General features: G+C 43.6%; 1 protein-coding gene across 1 annotated transcript in view; it reads left to right on the top strand.

Moving 5' to 3' along the window:
- The window catches only part of si:dkey-82f1.1 (DENN domain-containing protein 2A), a 46,827-nt gene that overhangs the window by 2,825 nt on the left and 20,139 nt on the right, over positions 1-23,863 (top strand). The window contains 3 exon segments of the mRNA XM_049574348.1: positions 17,371-17,457; positions 22,267-22,740; positions 22,742-23,182. Coding sequence (XP_049430305.1) covers positions 17,372-17,457; positions 22,267-22,740; positions 22,742-23,182 — 1,001 coding nt within the window. The 5' untranslated portion in view covers position 17,371.

The raw sequence follows: 23,863 nt of genomic DNA, 5'->3' as shown, positions 1-23,863 counted from the left end.
CATTACTGCCCTCTGCAACCAGAAGGTACATTTTCATCAAAATGAAGCTCTGCAGTGCCACCAGTGGTCAAAAACTCCACAGGGCTCCTTTAAGGAATCATTGTTTAAGATGGAAACATGGCAAACTCCATCCATGGAGTCCACTGTGTTGCTCTGCCATGCTCTAGCCTGGAAATCCAGACCCAAATCTAGAAAGATTTAAGGTCTGGCCATGAGTAATGAAAATGGCCCAACTCAAGGGGCGGCACCAAGCGTGCATTTGTAAATATCACTGCACGCAATTGGATAACACTACGACCAATCAGAACAATACACGGGGTGACGTATACAGAGCTTAGCTACCAGCGGAGCTAACTGGTAGATTAGACTCTTGCTGTATCCGGTCGGCAAAACAGCAAAAACGTCCTTCTTGCAAAGGAAAGATTCGAACGCCGTCTTCTGTTCCTCTTTTAGAGAAAAAGCCAAGTCTAACTCGTTCATTGTAGTGGCCAAAGCCGTTTCAAACAACTGGTGTTCATCCGTAGCCATCTTGCAGTTTTTACTGACTGATTCCGGACCTCATCATCGCAGAGCTGTCGTCATCTGTTTAGCTTGCCTCTGGCCCGCCTATAAGATACACCGATGTGATTGGTGCAGCTCGGTTTCATGGGCATAGGTAATGAGCATCATTACTGATTGCCAGAGTGACTCGCTGAGCAAATTCAAATTCCAGGGTAGCCATGCTCTACAGTAGCCTAGAATAGACAAACTAAGCACCGGCTCTAAATAGGGGCACTTGCATTCTCGCACCACTCACAATAGTGAGCAGCCCCTCTGCAACGAGCAAAATGAGACATGAAACTGTTTTATTCAGTGTTTTTTGCGGTTTTGATCACCTGATTTGTTTGTTTGGAGAGGAAGACACCTCTGTGGATAATTCAGCTCCCGGTAAAAACCTCCTGAACAATCAACACTAAAGGAATCCTAACTGAGGGTTCAAACTTGGAGAAGTTTCAGCTAGTTGCACTCTGCCACCAAATCCTACACAAATCCTACACACACAAACTCCATGAGTCTGTGTGTCATGACTCATGCCATATCACTTCATGTGAGATAACGGATGCTCTGTTGCGTGTCATACCACAGTGCAACAGGAATGTCTGCTGTGTCCTATAAGCACTGACCCTTAAGAGATGGTTATCAATCAGCCAACATAATCAATCTCAGGGGCTTCATCTCAACGGCCTTTTAGTTGAGCCTGCTGGGCAATCATTAAACCCAAGAACTAGATCCATGCAAAGTGCGGCTGAAGTACTCTTTGATTTGGGACAACTTTCTGCACTACCTTTTAAAGTTAGTGTTATTTTCATATTGGCATATATGAACAGCTTCAGCAGGTTGATAGCAGTTTTACGGACCTCATTTCTACATTCCTCTGCTCTCCTGTTTCTGTCTGTCCTAACGTTGTATTTACTTAACAGGGTAAAGTTGAGAGTTTATTGAATTGAGACTGGCTGACTCTCAGGCACTGTGAGGAGAAGGTTTATAGAGTTGGAGATAAAGACAGAGGGACTGTCTGTCTGCTAGTCAGCAAGGTTGTAATAAGTAGGCTGCAATCTTGTAAAGGGGCTCTGGTGTGGAGCCATTGTGTATGTGTGTGTGCGTGTACCACTGTTACTATCACACACACATAGAGGTCTGTCAGATTGGGTCAGTTGTTTACATTCTGAGTCAGGGGCAGAGGCTAACTGTCTGCATGACTGCTGTGCAGAGACAATGTGCACTGTGGTGGAAAAGAGGGCATTTGTGACCTTGTATTCATCACTCAGAATATTCACACTGAGTGCCTCAGTCCTCTCCTCTTGGTGATTCATTTTACTCTCAGACACACACTCATTCACTTTCAGGGCATTTTCCGAGCAGTTCCTTTCCCTCCTTTCTTTCTTTTGCACCAAAATATTGACACACACATATGCATGGCATTCTCACCCAGTGCCCATCTATCATTTCACTCTCTGTGACTCATGACTCGTAGCATAAACACACCCTGACATATCAACAAATGCAACGCATGAGGTCTCAAATATACCAAGCAGAGGTTAGCAGATTTTTTTCATTAGTATGCATGCTTTGTAAGGGAAAAAAAGACATCTCCTGAAAACTCAAACACCAGATGTTTAGCGTCGTGACTAAGTCTGTCATCTCTCACAACTGAATCAGCTTGTTATTTCTTTCTTGGAAGCGTGCTGAAGTGGAGAAATCGGTCTTGATGATTGGTATGAGTCACTAGAGTGCAAATTCATCCAGGAAAACAGTGTTTAGCTTCACGTTGACACTATGGTCTCAATTTACAAGCGAGTTAACTGTTAGATGGCTGTTTTACATGTACATTTTACAAACATGGACAGAAAATGTTTTTATAAGCACATTTATGAGTCATATGTCTGCATATGTACCACTGTTCTCATGTGAAAATGTGATGATTTTTCATGGTTTAACTTCAGTTCAGTATATTTTTTTCTTAGTTTGCATGGTGTGTTTGCATCTATGACTGTGTGTGTGTACATGTGGGTGCGTATTTGTGTGCGTAAGCGGATGCAGCCAGTGACATCTGTCTTCTCTATTCTTTTCTGCCCAGAGAAGTGACAGCAGGGCTTTAGGAGGTTACGGCCTGTATACCCCTCCTTTTACAGGAACTGGCTTTTGACAGGCGCACTGCGGGGGCGGCCTACAACTTAAAGACCCCACCGGGCCAATCTCCTGCCGATCCCGGGCTGCTGTTGTCACCACGGTGACGTGCTCAGAAAGAATGTATCCTGTGGTGATGGTGAAAGAATTCTTCTTGTTTCAAAGATATGGTGGGGGACGTATTGTCTGTGATGTTGGTAGATGGCCATGGGTTTAGCCATGATCAAAAACACCCCCTCCTCATACAAACACACAGATGCATGGATAATGCATACCATTTTAGACACCCCTAACCTCGTCTGCGTAAGAGTCAAAGCAACACACACGCGCGTACATGCATGCATGGATAATGCATACCATCACACTGGATACTGGAGACATTTATCCAGTTGGCAGCTGGCCATGTTTCTTTCATTAAATGCTCCCTTAACCCTGACATACACATGTATATGCATGCACTCTTCTCTCACAGCCTGTCGCTTGCAAGCTGTTGCTCTGTCTGGCAGTTGTCTGAGTTGTATTAAAAAGAAATCACACCATAGCTTGAGAGAAAATAGCTGCTGCAACTCTAATTGGGACATTTAACAGGACATGGCAGGCTGAATCCCTATCCTGCTGTGTTGTGTACACAGACTACAGTACAGAATGAGGATCTCTAGAAGAGTTAGGTCTTTAGAGAGTGGCAAAGACAGAGGCGGCTACAGTTTGATGGCAGGATGTTAGATGTGGGCCGGGAGAATTATCACAGCAAACCGATGCTGATGAAGACCATGCAGAAGCCCAGTGTTTCAAGCTTGGTTTGGTTTTGCAGCTTGTGCCCGCTGGCAGTGCATGGCAGTGGCATAAACCCGAACACACACACACCCTAGAACACACACAAATGCATGCAGAAAAACAGGCATAGACAGACTCAGACACAGACATGGAAATATAGACCAAAATATGCACAGACACATCGATGCAAACACATGGCCACACATACTTGAACATCCACTGAAAAACTGTGCTTGCACGTGAACATGCATTTACCATTTGTTTGACATCCCCGGCACGGAAAAAGAAGTTGTGTGTGGGGAAGGCTGCCGTCTGGAATGGAATGCCTCCATGTGGGTTCAAAGTGTAACTCTAATGTGGCTGTACAGCTCGTTGATTTAGGCTCCGGTTGCCATGTTATAATGAGCATTCCAAGCAAAATGGGAAAAGGTTACCGCATGCTTTGTTAGTTTGGTTATGTGCTGCGTGTGTGTGTAATATTTGAGATGGAAAAACTGTAAGAGCAGTGACCTTCAAATCATCAGCCTACCACTCTTCTCTTCGTCGTCTTCTTCTTTTTCTTCTTCTTCTTCCCTTCCTCTTCTTCTTTCTCTTGCAGCCATGATGTAGAATGAGAAGAATTTTGTTTACCTGTCAATTTAGGGATCCACTCTATAATGAGAATTAAAACATTGTCTGGAGGTTCATCCAAGTGTAACAACTTAATGAGTAGATACTCCAGACACACTGCAGACACAGAGCTTTGATCACACCAAATCATATCTAAACACTGTCTTGTTAAGCTCTAGAGCTGGGAAAGTAGTAGTTTTCTCTTTGCCTGTCTCCACAGTAATGACGGCTACAATAATCTCATCCTTCTTATACTGCTATATAGTATTAGGTTGTATTTGCTGAGGCCGGTGTCAGTCTATGTCAGTCCTTCTCAGAAATGTCTAGTTTATATAGGGATAGGCTCAGTTACATTAAAAAACTATTGATTTTTGTGTAAATAACTTTTTTTCTTGTGATATTGCTCAGTATTTCTGATATGATGCTGAAATCATTAATCAGTTGAGCAAAGGACATGCTGTTTGCACTTTGCAGTTTCAGAAATACCAGAAGGACATTTTTGCTTCATGTCATTATGGTAAATACTTTGGGTACTTTTAGTCTGATTAGGCAAAGTTAGAATTCTTCCTCTCATACTGTAGTTCAGGAATAGATTGATGATATTACATTTACAGTGACTGTTTTGGTTAAAATGTAACATCTCATGAGTGTACAACTACAGCAATAGTAATAACAGTAACAGTAATATTAGGCTATTTTTTTGCTTATTACTCCCTGCCTAACCCTAAGTCATTATACTGCTTGTTATATTACTTTTTGGTTACACCCCACAAAATTGGCAATTGCATCCTTTCTCTTCAACATTTAGACTTCATATGTACGATTCTGTGAATGTTAGAGTCATCTCCAATTAGATAGCTTGCAAATGGTTCTTCACCTGGGGGTCCTCTCTTGCCTGTGGCCGGTATTTTCCCAAGGATCTGTCCAAAAGACGGAGGGTCAGACGTGGAAGTAGGTAACATTTCTTTAAAAAATATTCAGCCACAATCTTCATTAACTCTTTGTTGCTTGTAGTCTGCAACTGTCCACAGTTAAATTCCAGTTCTAGTTGTATAGCTCTTGTAGGGCCACAACCATCCTCCACTGTCGAGGAGGACTCACCTTTGGTGGGGTGCAATTCCACGATCTTCACGTTTTTGTGCTGTCGGTTCTAGTAGTTGTTTCAGGAGGTTTGAGGTCGTGTTTTTCGCAGTGGAAAGAGTCCTAGCACCACTACCTGCAGCCATGATGGTCTTGTCATCTTTCCTTGTTACAAAATCAAAGAAATGGGGACACGTCACCACCGAATGTTAAGTATTCCGTCTTCCACGCTAGTTTGCTGCTTTGTGATGTGCATGCGCAACAATTACGAAAATCAACCCTGGGATGTGGTGGATTGTTTGATCTCAAATCCGTTAGGAGGGTCACAATAAAAGTAAGGTCATAATGACTTATTTGTTTTTGGGGTAACTGTAATGTTATCACTGAAATTTTATCAGTAATTCATTACACTGTTTGTTACTGGGAGAAGTAATACTATTACTGCCCAGCACTGTTTGAATGTCAGTATATTTGCTATGTGTTGAGTACAATTTGTCCTGAGGATCCTGAGGAGATTATGATGGAAACACACACCTTTAGATCAGTTTTGTTTGGCTTGCTTCAGTGGCGCTAAACTCCCCTCTCCATTTCACTCAGTTTTTTGTCCACTGGCGGTCTTGGCTCAGGCTCACAGTTGTTGGTCACAGGGTGTGTGGAGGTCAAAAACGTCGGCTCCGACTCTGACTCTGGAGTTTACACTCCGGAAGAGAACTTTCCCAAGCTCTCGCCTTGCTCGGCTCCCCTGGGGATCGGCGGGCGAATTATAAAAATCTGTTTCTGTGCAGGCGTGCAGAGGAGCAGGGGAGCAGGGATGGGACGGGGGAGCTCTGGTGGGAATTCTCAAGCGGAACCCTTAAAATGTGAAAGGGGGAAAACAGGAAGGAGAAGGAGAGGAGAGGATTTTGGCTTTGGAGCTCAGCTCAGAGACTGTGGCTTGGAGGAGAAATTTGATCTGGGGCCCAGAGAATAATGTTAGTGTGCTGAAGAAGCCAGGTTATTGTTGAAAGGCTCTGTAGGTCCACTCACTGCTGCACGTTTACTGTGGCTGAGCCTGTTTTAGAGAGGAAAGGTTTTACCATTAGGCTCAAAAATCCCACATTGTGTGTCAGCACAATGTAATATCAGATGCTGTAAATACTGCTCACTGTAGGGAGTCTTTTTTTTCCCTGTGAATGATGGTGTATTCAATGACACTTCCTCATGTGTAAAATCCAGGCCCTTTGGGTGTTGTTAACAGCAGAGACAGGTATTGTCTGAGGTGTAAGACATGCCATGTCTGTCTCCTGTGTTTAATGGCATGGTGAAACTGAATACAGCTGTGGTTGCAGACGACAGAAGGTGTGTGTCTATCACCTGGCATATTACCTGTGGCTGTTTATGAATTACCTCACCCACTGAAATTCATCTCTGCCTGCCAAACAGGGAGGCTGGCTGCCAGGAAGAGCTCCATGGCTTCTTTTGTTTGGCGAGCTCTCCTGTCAATGGCCTTACTTACTCTGTCAGTGATGATTTATGCTTGCGGCAACCACAGTGCTCCAACCGCAGGTGCATCTACACCAAGGTCTTGTTTCTTACTGCCAGATGAGCCCACGGTGTGCACTAATTTGTCTTGGGAAGGAAGGGAGCTGGATTCAGAAAAATTTAAAGGGATAGCAGACGTTTCAGATTCAGAATAGCTTTATTGTCCAATATGAGTGGATGGAAATCATTTCTGACTTAGAGACTATAACCACACGCAGTGCTAAGGCCAGAATGCTAACATACTCCCAATGCCCATACTAATGCTGATATTTAAAATTAAGATGTTCACCATCTTAATTAAGTGTGTAAGCATGCTAACAGTTGTAATTAGCACTTAAGTATTAGAATGTCTGCCCCTTATTTTATGGAAATCCATCAAATAGTTGTCGAGACATTAGACTTAAATCACAAATGCCAACTTCATGGTAGCTCTGTATAAAATGTACAAAATTTGGTGTCAGTCCAGGTAATAATGTTGAGATATTTCACTGAATAAGTGAAAAGTTTGACCTGCTTGGTCAGAGGATCACCAAAGTATAGAACAGAGAATATATTCTTATAGGGTTTCTATGTGAAATGCAGAGCATATGAGATGTTCAGGCATGGTTCTCAACATGGAGGTGGCTCAGCTGGCGGCTAGTAGCTAACGGTGCTAACTGCATAAACAGCACGGAACAATAGCAACAGTAATGACAGAGCAAAGGTTGGTAACTGGGGGGAACCGGAGGGTGGGCGCTACCGTTCCATGACATCTATGCCCCAAAACTGTCACATAAGCAAGTGCAAAGCAGTAGCGATGAGCTAGTCAGTGGAATACACACATGCATGTGGGAAGCTCGGATTACAACACACAGTGAGGTAGTGAAACTTAGCTCTCTGCTTTGGATGCCATTTCCCCACTATATCTTTACATAGCGAATAGTGTTTTAGTGTTGCATACAAGACTACTACAATACTAGAGTATAGAGTGTGCCAGGGCTGACATCAAAAACCGGAAGTTTAGCATCGCGCTGGTTCCCGGAAGAGAAAGTGAATGTGGTTTTTGCATTGCGTTTTGGATTATGTCAGAAAATAAGCTCTGTGGCTAACACAAGTTTATGATACTTACAGGTTTTGTTCAGCGAGATAATCTTCACATATGAACACCTTTCATACCGCATTTGAAGCTTAAATGCGATCAGCAGAAGTAAAAAGCTAACGTTAGGCTTTAACGGACTACATGACTATTCCACGGTCGCATGACTCTTGACGTCACCGCCACTAAGCTTTCAACTGATTTTGGCCGCTTTATTTTAAAAACATTGTATAATGGGGAAATCAGACTGTTTAAGCTACATAAGAAGCTGTAATGGTGGACTGCCAGCACTCTCGCCTGTCTGGGGGTGATGACGTTTAATGTCCCCGACAGGGTTTGTAGTCGTATTGAGCAACTTGTTAGCAACCGCCTTTTTTATGACACGTAAAAGCTTCAAAATTCACAAGTAGGGTATTTACTGACGTGTTTTATGTCGTAGAACAAAACCTGAAACTCGCTTAAGCTTTTGTTAACAACAGACCTTATTTGAGGCATTTTACCAAAATCCCATTCAAAAAACGTATTGACTTTTAGACAAGAGAACCAGAAGTGCTAAAAGCGCTAACGGAGTTCCGGGTTTACTGGCACACTCTATTGGCTGCACAAGAAGTGTTTAAGTATGTAAAAATAAGCAAAAGTATTTATATGTCATAAGTAACCTAAATGGGGCTGGTTGTATATTTGGCTGTATGAGTGAAGTGTGTCGGAAGCAGTTATGTGATGAATGGAAAAATAGTACTTACTTTCATACCACTGCACACCTGGCCAGTAACTGCGTGAAGTCGGCGTGACGGCCGGATTGTCTGTTTCGGAAAGTTATAATAATTGTCACCCCCAATTTATCGTTGTGGTTTCAGACGCTGTGAGACAACCCAACAAGTACTTTAGTTTGAAACACACTGACGCCTTTGACATCACCAAACCGTTCGATGCTGCCTGAAGCTGGAGTAGTTCTTCAGCTGCAAATGTAGACTACCAAAGTTTTGGATAGGACAGAGGCAGTGTTGGATGAGGTTATGTAGGCCAAAGTGAGAGCTGTTTAAAAGTGGGCCCCGGGATGTGTTGGCATGGGCACAGGTCTGTGGAGCCAGCAGGGTAATTGGGAGCAGACTGGGGATGAGTCAGGAGCTCTGCTGATGGGAGCTCTCTGTCTATGGGGAGGAGGGGCTGGCATGTCTGTGGGAGGGAGTCGAAGGACAGATGCTCCGACTCTGCAAAGAGGCGTAACATGACACCCTTTCCCAGATGGGGGGGATAGAGAGAGATTTGTTTACTCTGCCTCCAAGACGGATCCATCCTCCTCCTTCTCTTCTTTTTCTCCTCTTTTTGTGATGATCTTGTCTTTCTCTCTGTTAGAGAGGCTTCTCTGCTCCTCATTGAGCTAGTTAGGGCCTCTTTGTATTTGCTGGCGATTGGCCATTGCTGAGGTGGAAGAATTCATTTATAATCCAATTTTCCAACAGGTCAGTCCGGGTTTAAAAATCTCCTCTGTGCTTAAAAGCTTCCACAAATCTTTTTCAATTATACACTTAATTTTCACCTTTTATCAGGCCAACAACGTCAAAGGCTTCCCCTCTAAACTTGTACTTCCAGAAGGGCTTATCACATTGGAGACTTTAGTGCATCATTAGCCTGCAAGTTGCACCATTTGTAGTCACTGGAATGTGGAATGGAAGCCACAAACTCCAAAGGGAAATGGGAGACCTTCCCCGTTAAAGGCCTGTGGTTAAACTGTTACGGGATGGACATTTGTAAACTCTGACAGGTGGAACAACTGAGAAGGACTTTTAGAAGGATTTTGCTGAGTTTGTCTGGAGTTTTCCTTCCGTTTGCTGCCGCTCTGACCTTGTTGTAGTCGGAGCTGTCCCATTTATCAACAAACTCAAGTTCTTATTGTATGGGGTTAATTCTTTAGCAAAAAAAAAACAAGCTTGCTGTGCAAAATCCTGATGACTTCATTTCAGGAGACGAAGGAGGTCAGTCTTATCCCCATTTCCTGCCAATCACATCACACTTCCTGTCAGTTTGTGTGCACAAACATAAACAAGAACAATTCATTTCATGCATAAGAGGCCTCCTAAATGGTGCAGCATTCTGTCCCTTTGGTTGTGCCTGTGCGCCATAATTACAGCCATAGTGGCTTCCTCTGTGGCCCCAATTATAATTAAGGTTTGTTTATACATTTTCTGAGGTAATATTTTGGCCCATTCTTCCAGCTCCCAGCGGGATAGACTGTAGACACCCAGGCCGTCAGAGTCTCAGTCATAAACGACAACCACAATAACAAGAAATGCTATATGTGCAGCATTACAAATACAACAATGGACACTTTTGTGTTATATTTAGCGTGGATTGATAAGCAAAAAGGCATGCAGGGAGAAATTAATTGTTTGTGGTATCCCCCTTCAGTTCCTGTCTGGTTCTGTGGCTAAACCAGCTTCAGTGCTGTCTCACGTCCATCCTCTCCTAACAATGGAGGGAGCAGGGGGAGAAGTGGAGGGGTAAGAGGACAGCACAGCAGGGCAGGAGGACTATCAATAGGTTTGAACAGGACACTTGGCAGCAGGATGGCTTGTGCATCCACTGTGTGTGTTTGTGTGTGCTTGTCTTTTGCTCCTAAAGGCCAACTGATAGTCATCTTTACCGCTGTACAACATATAGCACAGGTCCCTGTGGTCTGTGGTTGGATGAAGAATGAAAAGATAAGGATGGAAGAGTAATGTATGTCAGTAATGTGTGGAGATGAGTGAGAGGTAAACATGGCGTGCCGGAAAAATTGATAAAGTCAACGAGTGTGCAGCTTCCAGGCTTGTATGTAACACACTTTCTGGCTGTCAGTCGCATGCATGGGCAGATACACATGCAGATACAGGCACACATAGTGATAGAGTTGGCCTGTTTGGCTCGAATCCAAGGCCTTGCTATGAAATCAGCTTGGGAAAGCAGCAGGGGCCCTGAACAGGACACAGAGACAGAAACAGAGAGAGAAAAAGAGAGAGGGAGGCTGCCGAGCCCAGATAAAATTCCATTGTTTATTTGCCCGACCCTCTCCTTCCCTCCTCCTCTCCATACATCCCTTCCTTTACCATCAACCCTTCCTTTTCTGCTTCTTCAGGAACCAGGCAAAACCCCGTCAAAGCCTGGTCAAGGCAACATGTCAGTCACTGTGAAATCCCCATATCGCTCAAACCAAGCACTTAATGTCAGTGCTCAAAACAAGTTGGCTGTGCATGAATAATCTCTGCTCCAGATCTACAGAAGGTAGATGTGGTACAGTTCAGTATGGAAGAGGATGAGAGGCTATAAGGCTTAAAAACCAGTCCCCCTTCATCCTTCCCTCCTATCCATCACTCTCTCCTTCATCATACTTTTGTGCCCACAACTCCAAGACTGAGTGGGAATGAAAGGGAGAAATAAAGAGTGAAGGACGGGGAGGGAAAAAGCCGCCAAGTTTGCCATTCCAGAAAGAGCAGGCTAAATGTGCAGTGGTGTGTTAAATTGATTGCAGGCAAGGCTTTGGCACATGCTATACTGAGCCACATCTTGTAGGGGATAGGGTCCTCAACTCAGCGTGGGTGCAGACAGAAAAAGAGGAAAATAAACATTTTTTTCCTCGCAGTATATAATTCCCACTTTGAGCTATCATGTTCTCTCCTTGTCCTAGTTTTACTTCAAAACCTCACTCATAAGGATGACAAGTGGTTGAGGCGCTGCCTCTTTTTGGTTGCTTTCTGTATTTTGTGTGCCTCCATGTCCTGATAACTGTGAAATGCAGTGTGGGCCGTGAGCGACGTTGCCCTTTTTAGGTATTTCGAAATGACAGAGAGAAACAGAGAGCAGTTTGGGGAAGAACAAGCAAGGGATGATGATGTCATGGTGTTAGCTGTTTCTGTGGGGCTGGACAAAGGGATGGAGGGACAGAGGGATAGAGGGGAGGATGAAATCTTTATGAGAAGCAGCTGTTGGGGAGAGGCAGGCAGGCCAGCCGCCAGAGCGCTATAGCAGCAGCCAGCCAGCAGCTCGCTGACAACAACCCAGAGGTCTGATAAAGCTAGTTACGAAACACTGACAGCACCACCTGCATATAGTGTGATAAAGTCAATTCAACTCCAACAGCAAACCTTGTCCTGATTATCACCAAGAGTTAACACTTAAAGATAACAAGCACAAAGAGCTCAACAACAAAGATAGAAACCAAAAAGGCCAGCTGCCACTGTCTGAGTTGATATTGTCTACTTTAGCTTTGCACTGTGAGGATTATTAGAGAGATAAAGATAACATGTTAGAGTTTATCACTGACAGTAGGATTCACCCAGGACCTGAAAACAGGGCTCTTAAAAGCCAGCTCATCACTGACACTGCTTGAGGAACTCATCGTGGAAAATGTGGTGTGTGTGTGTGCATGTGTCATCACATTGCCACTAAATGAGTCCAGGCTCATTCTTTTACTCACTTCGTGAATCCAACAACGTGTGAGTTCAGGATAACAAAAACCAGTCAGGCCAAGTGTCATCTATGAAAGGCCTGTATGTGTGTGCCGCTGAGTAATCTGCATGCTGGCTCACATACTGTACACAAATGTGCCAACTCTTTGTGAATCAGGGATTCATTTACAACCCTATGACCAATCAAGGTCAAATAGTATTGAGTTTACACAGGGTGCTAGATGAATGGAGTTTGGAGTCAATATAGTGGCCTGCTCTGTGGAGAAGGGTCTAACTGCAGACCTGGCGTTTGAAGGCCATTGGTCTGTGGGAAGAGATGGGAAGAGAATATAGGGTCCCTAGGTGTGTAATTCCACATAGCCAGACCTATCTCACACTGTGCCAGTGCTGGAGAAAGGTCTGGCTGAACCTGTCATAATTCTGCACAAAGGGAAAAAAAGGCTCTGGGATGTTTGTAGTTCTGTTCATCGCTAAGCCCAGGATGCAGACACGGAGGGCAGTTGTTTTGGTGGAGAGGCGCCTGCTGGAATTACAATGGCTAAATCACTGCAGAAGTAATGCTACATGAAACACTGAAGAACAGTTTAGCATGTAGGTCGCTAGTTCAAAGTGTGGAGATAGGTCCGGTTATGAAAGACTAATTTCACGTGGTGATGGCTATTTTGAAAATGCGGGGAGTGTGTTAAAGAACAGCCCCTGACTTTGAAGCCAATTTTACATTGTGGACTTATGCAGAATTATAATGCTTGGGGATGTGATGCCATGGGGCCCAAAAACATCCCCCATAGACATTTTCCCCATAGACGTACTTTGTGAAAGAGATATCTGTTATCAGTGGATACATTTTTTTGAGCATCATAACCTCAAGGAAATGACTTGTTTCACTATCAGGATTTGATCCATTTGGGCCAGTATCATTTTGAAAGTCTAGATGAACCACATGATTAAATCATTCTTATCCCCATTCAAGATAGCGGAGGGCTAAGTTGTTAGCTGCTTGGCTGGCAGAAGTTAGCCATTCAGCTGCCCTGTCTCTAGGGCACCTGCTTTATGGGCCCCACAATGCGGAAGGGTAATCTAGGTAATTTTATACAGCAGAAATCTAGTCTTTTTGGCTTCATGTGCCACTAAGCAACGTGCATAGGAATGAATAGGGCTCCACTTCCAATGCTATATCCAGTTTTCTTTATATGTTGATGCTAACAGTCTGAGATAGGTGGCCAGTAACAGGCTCTACACCCACAGTTTATATCCTGTGAGCCAGTCTACGCGATATGAGGTCTGATCTGAGGTCTTTAACTTGACTGTCACTGTTCCGTTTTTTATCTTTAGTTGTGTTGTCGCAATACTGGAATTTCTAACTTTGATACAGTACCTTAAAAAATGTTGATTTTTGATAACATATTCATAACACAAATTCAATATATATCCATAAATCTATATTTTTTTTACAACACAAGGCTCTAGTGAAAGCATTGTATGCTGTTATCCCAATACTGAAACTGTTATTGCAGCTTGCCCTCCTGTATGATTCAGGACAGGCTTTTCACCCTGCCATTGAATGTGGTAGTACTGAATGGTTAAGCCTTCCAGCGTGGTCGGACAGCACATTTTACTAGCTAGTCTGACAAAGTACAGCGTGGGCTAAAGGGTCAGGAAATGCAGACTTGATATGTCTTTAAAAAATCCACTGTACGGAGGATAAAACGTTTTGATACAGGTATTGCATGGTCCCTCCAGACCTACCCTCAAGTCAAACTTTGCAAAGTTTTCTGCACTGTTGATATAAACACCAAAGTTGCCTCTAGTCAGTGTCATACTTGCTGGCATACTTAACCCCCCTTGATTCCCTCCCTCTCCTTAATTGTGCATTTTTAGAGTAGGTGGTGCCAGCTGATAGCTGAGATGCTATTTATTACAACAAGACAACACTGGGATTCAGCCATTACGCCTAAACAAACAACAACCCTGTCTCAGCGGTATATGTGAGTGCATGTTTACAGTATAAGAATCTGTCCATGGCCAGATACCCAATGTCCATCTGCTGATGGAAATCTCCCACAGGGTTTGTTATGCAACTGATGCTCGGCTCTGATGCCCTGCGTCTGACCCTGACTGCTGCTATCTCTGTCTAGTAAAGGCTTCAAGGCATTAAGATTGTGTGCTGTTCACTGAGCACCAATCCTTTTTTCATCTCAGGCCAGGACTAGAGGTTATCCTTGATGGATTATGTTGGCATTTTTTTTAGCTGAAGATCATTAGGCAAAGAAGCTAAAACAAACAATAAACTGTCAACAGGTGATTCTGGGTAAAAAGGGTACTAGAGAGGGACTTCGCAAAATTAAACCTAAATGTCTCTTTGAATATCAAACAGAAATATTGTGCATTATTTCCATTCTAACTCTCTCGCTGCTGCCATCTTCTCCACCCAGTGCTCATCCACCCAGCTGCTGCTGAACAATACCACTTCCACTTCCTCTGCCACAGTGTCCACGGCCTGTCACACCTCACAGGACTAAAGCTGAAGGGGGCAGTTTCCCGTGACGTTTTTATTGGCTTCAGCAGATGGCTTCCCTCAGCCTCTGTATTGTTATGGTGGCCATCTTGCTCTGAGGGTCAGCGTTAACAATAGTTGCCAATAGCTGTAGGAGACAAAAGCCTTCGTTGCTCCCAAAAAGAGTTTCCTCAGTAACCAAACGCAGTAAAACTGGCAATGCTGTCAAATGTACCGCTTTTATGAGATGCAAAGACACTACTGCTTGTCAGGTTCAGGCGAGTACTGGGAAGCACTGTCTTGCATGTATGAGTCAAGTTTGGGATCCAAGTAAGTCAGAATTGTGTGAAAATACCAGATTACCTTTTAAGGCTCTGGAATCTCCACTTACAGCACTTTCTGTTTTGGCCTTGGGGCTCCAAACAATGAAGTGGGACAGCCTAAAAGCCTACAATGTTTTCACAGCGCAACAGTATACTTATATTATTCTTTGCAATATCCACTTTCCTCTTTAGTTTTGACAACCCCTGTCTCCCCAGTCCCCCTGTCCTCTTCGATTTGCCCCCTCTCTTCATATCTCCCATCTTTCCTCTCCCCCTGTGATACCCAACACCGTCCCCAACCTAGAGAAAAATTAAACTGTAAAACTAGGAGACTCTATACATTCTTTACAGTCCCCCCTGCCCACCCCCCTTTCCATGCAGGATTTCTGTTCTTCATTTCTGTGTTGGGTTTTAGTAAGGAGAAAAGAATCAGGAGGGGGAGGAAGGGGAAAAAAATGGTTGATGTTTCCCCTCAAACATGTGACCTCTGCTTGGCTCACAGCTGAAAATAATTTGGGCCTGCAGGCCGGTGGATGGCTGACGCAAACCCTCCTCCTCCTCTTCTCTCTCTGGGGGGCTAGACCTTGGGCCGATGGGGGGCTAAAGACAAAGCAATGGATAGGTGTAAGTTGAGCTGTGAGCAAAACTGGGAGCTAAAAAATGACACATTGTACTTTTAGTACTTGTCAGCCGAGACCGCAACTTTTCCGTAGCGTCCATTTGTTCTTCCATTCTTAAAGAGAAAAGGCCCAGAGTCATTCAAAACACTGCACCCCAGAGGGCCAATTATGTTGTTAACTCATGGCAGAGCTCAGCTATTTGGCTGCAGTTTTTTTTTACATAATCCACCAAAAATGTGGCTTTTTTTCTGACTGCCAGTTGGGACAACAATTTGAGGAATTCGGCTGAATTAGGCTCACATTCCCTACATAGTCAGGGGGCAAGAGAGAGAAGTGTCAGGGTTAGCTAATGCAGGTTTATTGGTAGAGGGGGTTTGAGTCAGGCAGTGCTCAGGAAATGTTTGACGGCCTACGGATACCCTAAAGTATCCCAGCACATCTGGTTGAAGTCACACATGCACACACGTCCATAACTTGGTTTGGAGTACGGACAGTTTGGCAGGATGTGTAGATCTGTGTAGGTGTGTTTTTATATGAGGTTCTGTGTGTGGGTATGCAGCTGGGTGGCAAAGCATGCATTAGTGTCTATACGAATTTACTTAAGAACAAATGTGTGAATACCTGCCAACAGGAGTAAGCCCTGACCTTCCCCCCTCTCTCTTATGTTAACCACATCTGTGCCAGACAGAGGCTAGGCCCTTCTGCTCCATGCCAACCCTCCACCAGCTTTTATAGGCCAAGTTATGAGCACTGTGCACCAGAGGCTTTAATTCGATGTTACATACGGATGGTCTTGCGAGGCTCCAACTGGATCTGGTTTCATTATACTCTGACAAATGGACCAAGTAATAATTTCTCCCCCTCACAGTCGCCTTGGCACAACTTGTCCGTAATAAAGAACAGAGGGAAATGTGTAGTGCTGGAAGACACGCAGCACATTAAGGAAGTTATTTTCTGGAATTGAAAGGAGAGTTTGCGGAGAGAATCTGAAGTGCAAAAACAAAATGTGTGCTCAGTACTTGTCTTGAAGATACTCCAGAAATCTGTTTCTGGCAAATGCAAAAAGACGAGACACTGAGTGATAACCTTATAAAGCTGAACTCCGTGCCCCTCTCTGGCTTCCAGCTGCCAGTAATGTTTTCCTAATGGAGCTTAATTATTTTGTGGAGTTTTTATTTTTCCGTTATATACGTTTTCCGTAATGCCACATGGATGCTGGAACATAAAGTGTGTTTATGCCTGTTGGCTGGCCATTGTTTAAGTTTTGTTTTTAGCTGTATCCTCCAATTACTAATCAAGTGGGGTTTGGGGGATGCCGTGCAACCTGTGAGGTCTGCTGCTCTGCAGCTTGGTTCAGAAAATGAGTCTCGTTTGTCACAGAAATTGGAGGTTTTAGCTATTTTGGTAGTTTATATTCACACACTAGGGTAAGAGGTTTCTTCTCTAAGGGAGTCCTGGGGAAGCAGCTTTTCTTTTGACCTAACTCATTTGTCAGTCTATAAGTCTGCGTGTTTTTATGTGTCATCTCCATAACTTTATTAATATATTAATGTATTTTCAACTGTCTAAATTTATGCTCTGTAACAGTTTCACTTGTAAATGTGTTTTTTTGCAACTTCCTGACCTACAAGCTGAAATGTAGGTCTGCTTTGCTTTCACATGTTCAACAAACGTTTACCATACACACACACAGTGCACTCACCCCATTATATAAATACACTGTACTGTAACTGATTGTGTATGTCTTTGTGTGACTGTGCAGGATGCCAGCTGCTAGCACCATGACCGGTGGGAGGGCCCTGCTGCTGTGTACAAACACTGACAACTGTATCTACCAATCAGTAAACGGGTAGGTACCTTAAAAGCCAATCAAATATCTGTCTTTTTTTTCTGATTCAGAGTCCAGAAGCAATAATTAGAGCCCAACATATCAGTGCTACATCAAATACTACGGTAATGCTTGTTTTTGGATATGTAATTTCCTTTGCATAGCGTTGTCTGTTTGTACTAGAGGAGCAGCAACAGTTCCTCCTTTAATGCATCAGAAAGCTACCTGTGATATGCTGTGAAATCAGATCAGCTAGTGCAGCACAGAGGCCAGTAGAGGCTGCCAGTCCTCTCAGTCCTGTTTGTTTATAGTAGAAGGGCAAGGTTATATCAGGTGGCTATGTGAAAGTAAAAGTCAAATCATTTTATATATTGACCCGATGATTGACTGGCTGTCTGAACATTTGAGAACCTCAGTTATCAGTGCAAGAAATGAACAACAGCATCAGTGAAAGGGAGAAAAAAGTGTGCATTATAGTTTTAAGAGAGAAGTAAACTTCAACTCCCAAAGCACATTGCAGTAGAAAACAACTGACCACAAAAGTTAAACACTGTTTTTCGCACGATTGTAACAGCGATGCTGGTGATGTGGGATGAGCATTGTAGAACTTTTGGGTCAGTACATCAAGGGTAATCAACATCTCGGTCCTGAATTCAAAGATGAAGCATTGAAGGGGCACTTCACCTTGCCAGGAGGAGTACTACTCTGTGAGTGTCTTCTGTAGCTATGGAGGGAGCTTTCTGTTTCTTTCTGAGCTTTCCAAAATTAAAAAAAAAAAAATCAGGGTTATCTCAGCTTGGACATTTTTTTAACAAAAACCCTGCAGTACATACCTGACGTGTGGAGTTTGAATGAAGTGGACTTTTAGAGGGCAGGATGAGGTCTAAGGGGGAGACGCAAGAGCATGTGAGCAAAGCAAAAGCAATCAGGGAGCAGGAGTAGAAGGATTTGGAGTGCAGAGCAGATTTTTTAAAAACTTGGCCCATGGCATTATGTCTTGCTCCATATCACTCCTATTTTGCTCCAGCACTGCTCGCACCATGAGTCCGAAGCATGCCAGACCCAGAAATCTGTGTATTGCGCACACGCTATTTTCTGTCAAAAAATCAGCGGCTGCAAGCTCAACAATGGAGTTTACAAAGTACTGTCAAACGAAAATTGAGCGAACGGTGAGGGATTTGAGTGGAGCGAGGTGAAATCTGAGTTGAGCACGCAGCGATTTTGAGCGGGGGAGCGGAGGGAATGAACAGCTTCGCGAGCCAGGAGCTGAAATTTTCACTGCTCTACTGCACTCACATGCTCTGAAAGATGCTGTTGAGCTTGACCCATACTAAAGATGCTGGAGTACACCTTTAAGGATATGGCAGAATCTTTTGAGATTTGACCCACCCTGTTGTCCACAAAAATGCTTTGTCAGACATGAAGGAGAAGTCATTGCATAACCTTATTTGATCTGATGATCTGCTGACTTTCAGCTGGGTTTTTGCAGTGAGGAAAATACTTCTGAAACCAGTAGATCCTCCAATTTCTGCAGGATGTGACAAAAGCTGTGAGCCTGTACACTAGTTCACTTTACTCTGCAATCTTATACCTCTACACATTCTCCACCACATGTTGCCTCAGCTTAAGCTACACTTTCCCCTTGGCCATCTCACAGGTCTGCCTGTACTGTTCTTAAGCAAGCTGGAGACACCCCTTTCCATTAGGGTCAGCAGTATAACAATAGCAGGGTGGGAGAGCAGAGCAGGGCAGGGTTGGCCATCTGGCATCTAGATACTGTTTCTACCCCCCTGCTGCCACTGTCTAATGCCTCTGTGACCACTCTCCATAGTCCCTTCTGTCATCCTTGCAATATTCATCAGTGCTATTTAGATTATAATGAAGGGATTTGGTTTGTTCCAGTAACAGGGATTGTCTACTGGGAGGTTTAAATCTTCCAAGTCTGTTGTTTTGAGGGTCTGCAGTGTTACTGTAGTCACCATTGCTCAACAGCTCTCTCCTGAGGAATTACCAAAAGTTGATACTCAGGAATATAATTAGAAGAAATTGTTTTTCCTGTCTTTTATTTCCTTTTGCCAATTTCAGTCCCTTTCTCCTATGCGCTGATCCTGTGTTAGCTCAGCTGGTTAGAGATGCTTTTGTGCCCCCTTCCCTCCTTCCACCCTCAGTGACCCTCATCTCCATGCTCCACCCATCCTTGGCTGCGGGTGATAGACAAGCTTTTCATACTGCCCATTTTCATATCTGTCTTTTAATCTCTCTTAATCACAAACAAGTGTTTTGTTTGAGATTGGAGACATACACTTTTAATTTCCCTCTCTGTCTGCTCCACTTTTTCTGTAACTCTTTTCCTCGACCCCCTTGCTTTCTCCCATTCACTTGGCTTTCCTATTTGACCTAGTTTTTACCCTCTGTTGCTATATGCTTAAAAGACGCTGCTGTTCCAACCAAGGTACACGTAAAGAGAAAAAAAGGGGGATGGGAGAGAAGGGGAGGAACTGAACTAATAAAACCCAGGGCTGTTTAAGAGAGAATTATTTTGTTTCCTCACTGGTCATAGTTACAACATCAAGGTTTTGTATCTTTTCTTTAAGGGTCTCTGAGGAAACTTGAATCAGTAATTTCCCCCAGAGATTTCCTCTGGATTGCATGACTGTTGGTTTTCACATCCAGCGATGTCATCAGAAGTCACCCAGCAAGGCCGCGTTTCCTCTGTTTGTTGGAAATTCAATTATTTGATGAATGGACTTTGGGCCAAAACAAAGATGCAAGGGCTGGGAGTAGCAAAGAAAAGATGCACGTCTACACTCCGGCCTCTCCCCTCTTCTTTGTATACTTTCATCTGCTCTCCAGAAATAGCTGTGTGTGTAGCTTGTAAACTTTGACCCCGAAACCCAGAGTTCAAACAGTCGTGACCCAGTAATCTTCCAGGAGTGACTCACAGCTTAAACAGAGGCACCAAACAGACGTCTGAGCTCTTTTAACAAGAATTCTTGTTTACCCCATAAAACAAAGGTCTATTTGGACGTAATTGTAAGTGCTCACGTTGCGTGGCCAATTTTAAGAGCAATGGGAAGCATGATGCTGAGCTATGTGCACTGAAGGCAGCAACTGACATTTCTATGAAAATAATTGCACTATAAATTATTAGAGTTGACAACAGTGCAATGTGCTTTCTCCCTCTGTTTATCTGGTTTGAATTAAGTGCACATCAGTTGTGGTAAGCACTGTCCCCTTACCAAGAAAAGACTCTTTGCATGTTTGTTTGGTTTACTTTTGTTCCCTCCTCACAGTCCATCTTGTGTTTGACAGTCTGTTAATCTTGAAACGCACCCCAGCCCCTTGCTGCTAAATGGGAAATTCAAGAAAGCTTCAATATCTTATTTTAATCTTATTTTAAATCTTTTTTCATACAAATTGTAGATAATAAAGACAAGCACCACACGCATCGGATTATTAAACTTGTTTGTTCAGGATTTGTAAGATATTAATGTCCTGGTTTGACAAATGATCGCCTTAAACTCGGAGACAACAATCTACTTTCGAGCATATACTGTATATCTTGAATTTCTAAAGTTTGATTTAACATAGCAATTCTTTATTCTACTAGTTTTAAAGTCAGGAAGCATTTTCAGAAGATCTGAGTAACACTAACAGTTTTTGTTAAAGGAATCCTTAACCTTGCCCAAATGACTCACCCTGTGTTATGTTGGATATGGGATGAAAACTTTGTTTTTCTCGCCTGCCTCCACAGTGAATAAAAATCCCCAAAACAGAGAATTCTTGATGAATTAAAGTCATCGGCGATCCCGTTTAACAACAGTAAAACTAAATCAAAACATCCGTTTACAAACTATCACACAACTCCTGCAGTATAATCCAAGTCCTCTTTATTCACTGGTATGCTCAGTACTTTCCAAACATGCATTTTTGCTAAAACATTACTATTTAAAATACTTCCACATAAACAGAGCAGGCACGCTACTCATTTGTGCCTGAGACTGTTTATGCAGTATTACAATACTATGGTTTTAGTGAAAATGCATGTGTTTGGGAAGTACTGAGGATATGACTGGATAAAGAAGACTTGGATTATACTGTAGGAGTTGTGTGACAGTTTTTAAACGGATGTTTTGATTTAGTTTTGTTGTTTTTAAATGTGATCCCTCATCACCTTAATTCAACAAGAATGTTCACAGTTTTGGATGCTCCGTTCAGACATGGGAGAATAACACAGTTTTCTTTCTGAGTTCAGTGTAATACAGACTGAGTAACTGATATACAGATGGTCATTTGCGGAGTTGAAGTTTTCCTTTAAAGGCTTGTCTACATTTAAGAACGTTGTATGTTTAATTTGTTACGTGTAAATACAGTATACAATGTTTTAACATATACCCTGTGTTTGCATGCACTTCCTTTTGTTTGGTACATCTGTATAACACCTTTTTAGTCTTCGGACCTCTCAAAGTGCTTTTTCACTCACATTTATGAGTGAAAGGCTCAGGCACCACCTGCAATGCAGTTCACCCGCCTCAAGGATTGAACAGCCAGTCTTCTGATTAGCAGAAGGCCCACTCTACCTCCTGAGCCACAGCCACCCATTCTGTGTTGCCTCTGTATATAATTTAAGTAGCTTCTTGTAAGCCAGTATGGATTGGGAAGGTTTTGGTATATGACACTTGAGTAAAGATATCTGTTACTTTATTAAATCGCTTGCATATTTCTAATGAATACGTATATATGCAGCTTGTTTCTGGTTTCCATCTCTTTTATGGGTTAAGGAGGTATGAAGTGTATATGTTGATTTTTCTGTTTTTGGTTCTTTTCTAGGCTCCAGTGCTGTGGCTTGAAGGTTGGGGAGGCTCCGTCGTCTGCGGTGCCCCAGCGCCAAGAGGTGTGCGGGTCACCAGGGGACAGAGACAGGAAGGACACCGCTGTGTCTGCAAAGCGTCCCCTCTCCCCACTACTCAGCCTGAGCGACAGCCCGGGTCCTCCTGACACCATGCTGGCTCACAGGAGAGCCACCACCACCACCGACCCGCGGGCTCCCAACATGGAGAACGGGCTGTGTGGCAAGCTGAACCACAACAAGAGCCCAGCGGGAGTAAAGACTGCCAGCATTCGTGATAAGATCTCACAATGGGAGGGCAAAAAGGAGTCTGCCCCTCTAACTTCTTCAGGGACATGTCCACTGAGCACGACACAGAAAGAAGTCGAGATGGTGAGGAAAAAGGAATCCAAAGCTTCGGAGGTTCAAAGGACAGATAGCAAGAGGTTTGTCAGCTGGGACAGACAAGACTCAGGAAAAGAAAAGTGTTTTAACTCATGTTAAGAAACTGGAGAAGGCAACAAAGGATGTTCCTGACAGACCGTCGCTGGCATTTCCAGGGAATTACTTCTGCCCTCCTTCAAAGGAAGAGCTAGAGGAATCAGAAAAAAAGGCCAATGAGCCCATTTTTGGGACTTTTGACATTCGGCCTGGTGGGTCGCGGAGGAGAAGGGAAGGGGATCCAGAGAACGTGTACAGCGAGCCAGGTGCTCCATCTATAAACCCTGTACCTAAACCTCAGAGAACCTTCCAGCACCACACACCGCCCACTAACCCAGCTTCAGGGCCTGGCTCGGGGAAGGGAAGGAGGAACTTGCCCCCTTTGCCCTCCATTCCTCCTCCACCTTTACCAACGTGCCCACCACCCGGAGTTTGCAGGAGACCCTGGGCTGACAAACCCCGGGACAATAGTAACAGGTAAGAGAATACAGAGATAGAATGAAAAATGTAGGCAGCCATGATTAGTTTTGACAATATGGCAGACATCAATCCTAGACCATGAACCCTTTACAGAAGCTCTCTTGTCTCCAAAGCTAAATCCACAAAAATATATTGATTTAAAGTGCCCTTGTGGAGTCAGAATAAATCAGTGATGGCTCCGTGTATACTCTGACCCTCCCCCCAACATGACCAACCAACCACTGAGGTGAACAACATCTCCCACATCTGCTGTAAATCAAAACCACCAGTGACATCATCCTGTTTCTAAATATCCCAAAGAGTGAGCTCATTGGTTGGATGTGAGGAATGTACACATCCACTGAACTCATACCTCTTTCCAAAACTCTACTGGAAGAGGAGAGCAACATTCAGAGTGGTGTGAGTCATGTCAAAGAGGCCCCCCCTCGCTTTTTCATGAATTTAAACCTTGACAGTAAAAATGATTGTGCAAGGCCTGTGGCTCTTATAAATGAGTTGTCAGGCATTTCTAAATGTGAAAAATGTGTGTAAAGCGTAAAGTCTGATCCAAAATCTGAATCACTTATTCTGCCAAGAGCAATTAACATGCTGGAATTTAGTAGTACTCAAATTCAGATGGTTACAGTTGAACAAACTCCGTCCTTTGTTTGGTCAGGCTGTCTTTCTGTTAGTGTCTGT

Source organism: Epinephelus fuscoguttatus, linkage group LG4 (genome assembly GCF_011397635.1).
Source record: "Epinephelus fuscoguttatus linkage group LG4, E.fuscoguttatus.final_Chr_v1".
NCBI classification, from domain to species: Eukaryota; Metazoa; Chordata; class Actinopteri; order Perciformes; family Serranidae; genus Epinephelus; species Epinephelus fuscoguttatus.
The sequence above is the reverse complement of the archived record's forward strand: the minus strand, read 5'-3'. Positions and strand labels throughout refer to the sequence as shown.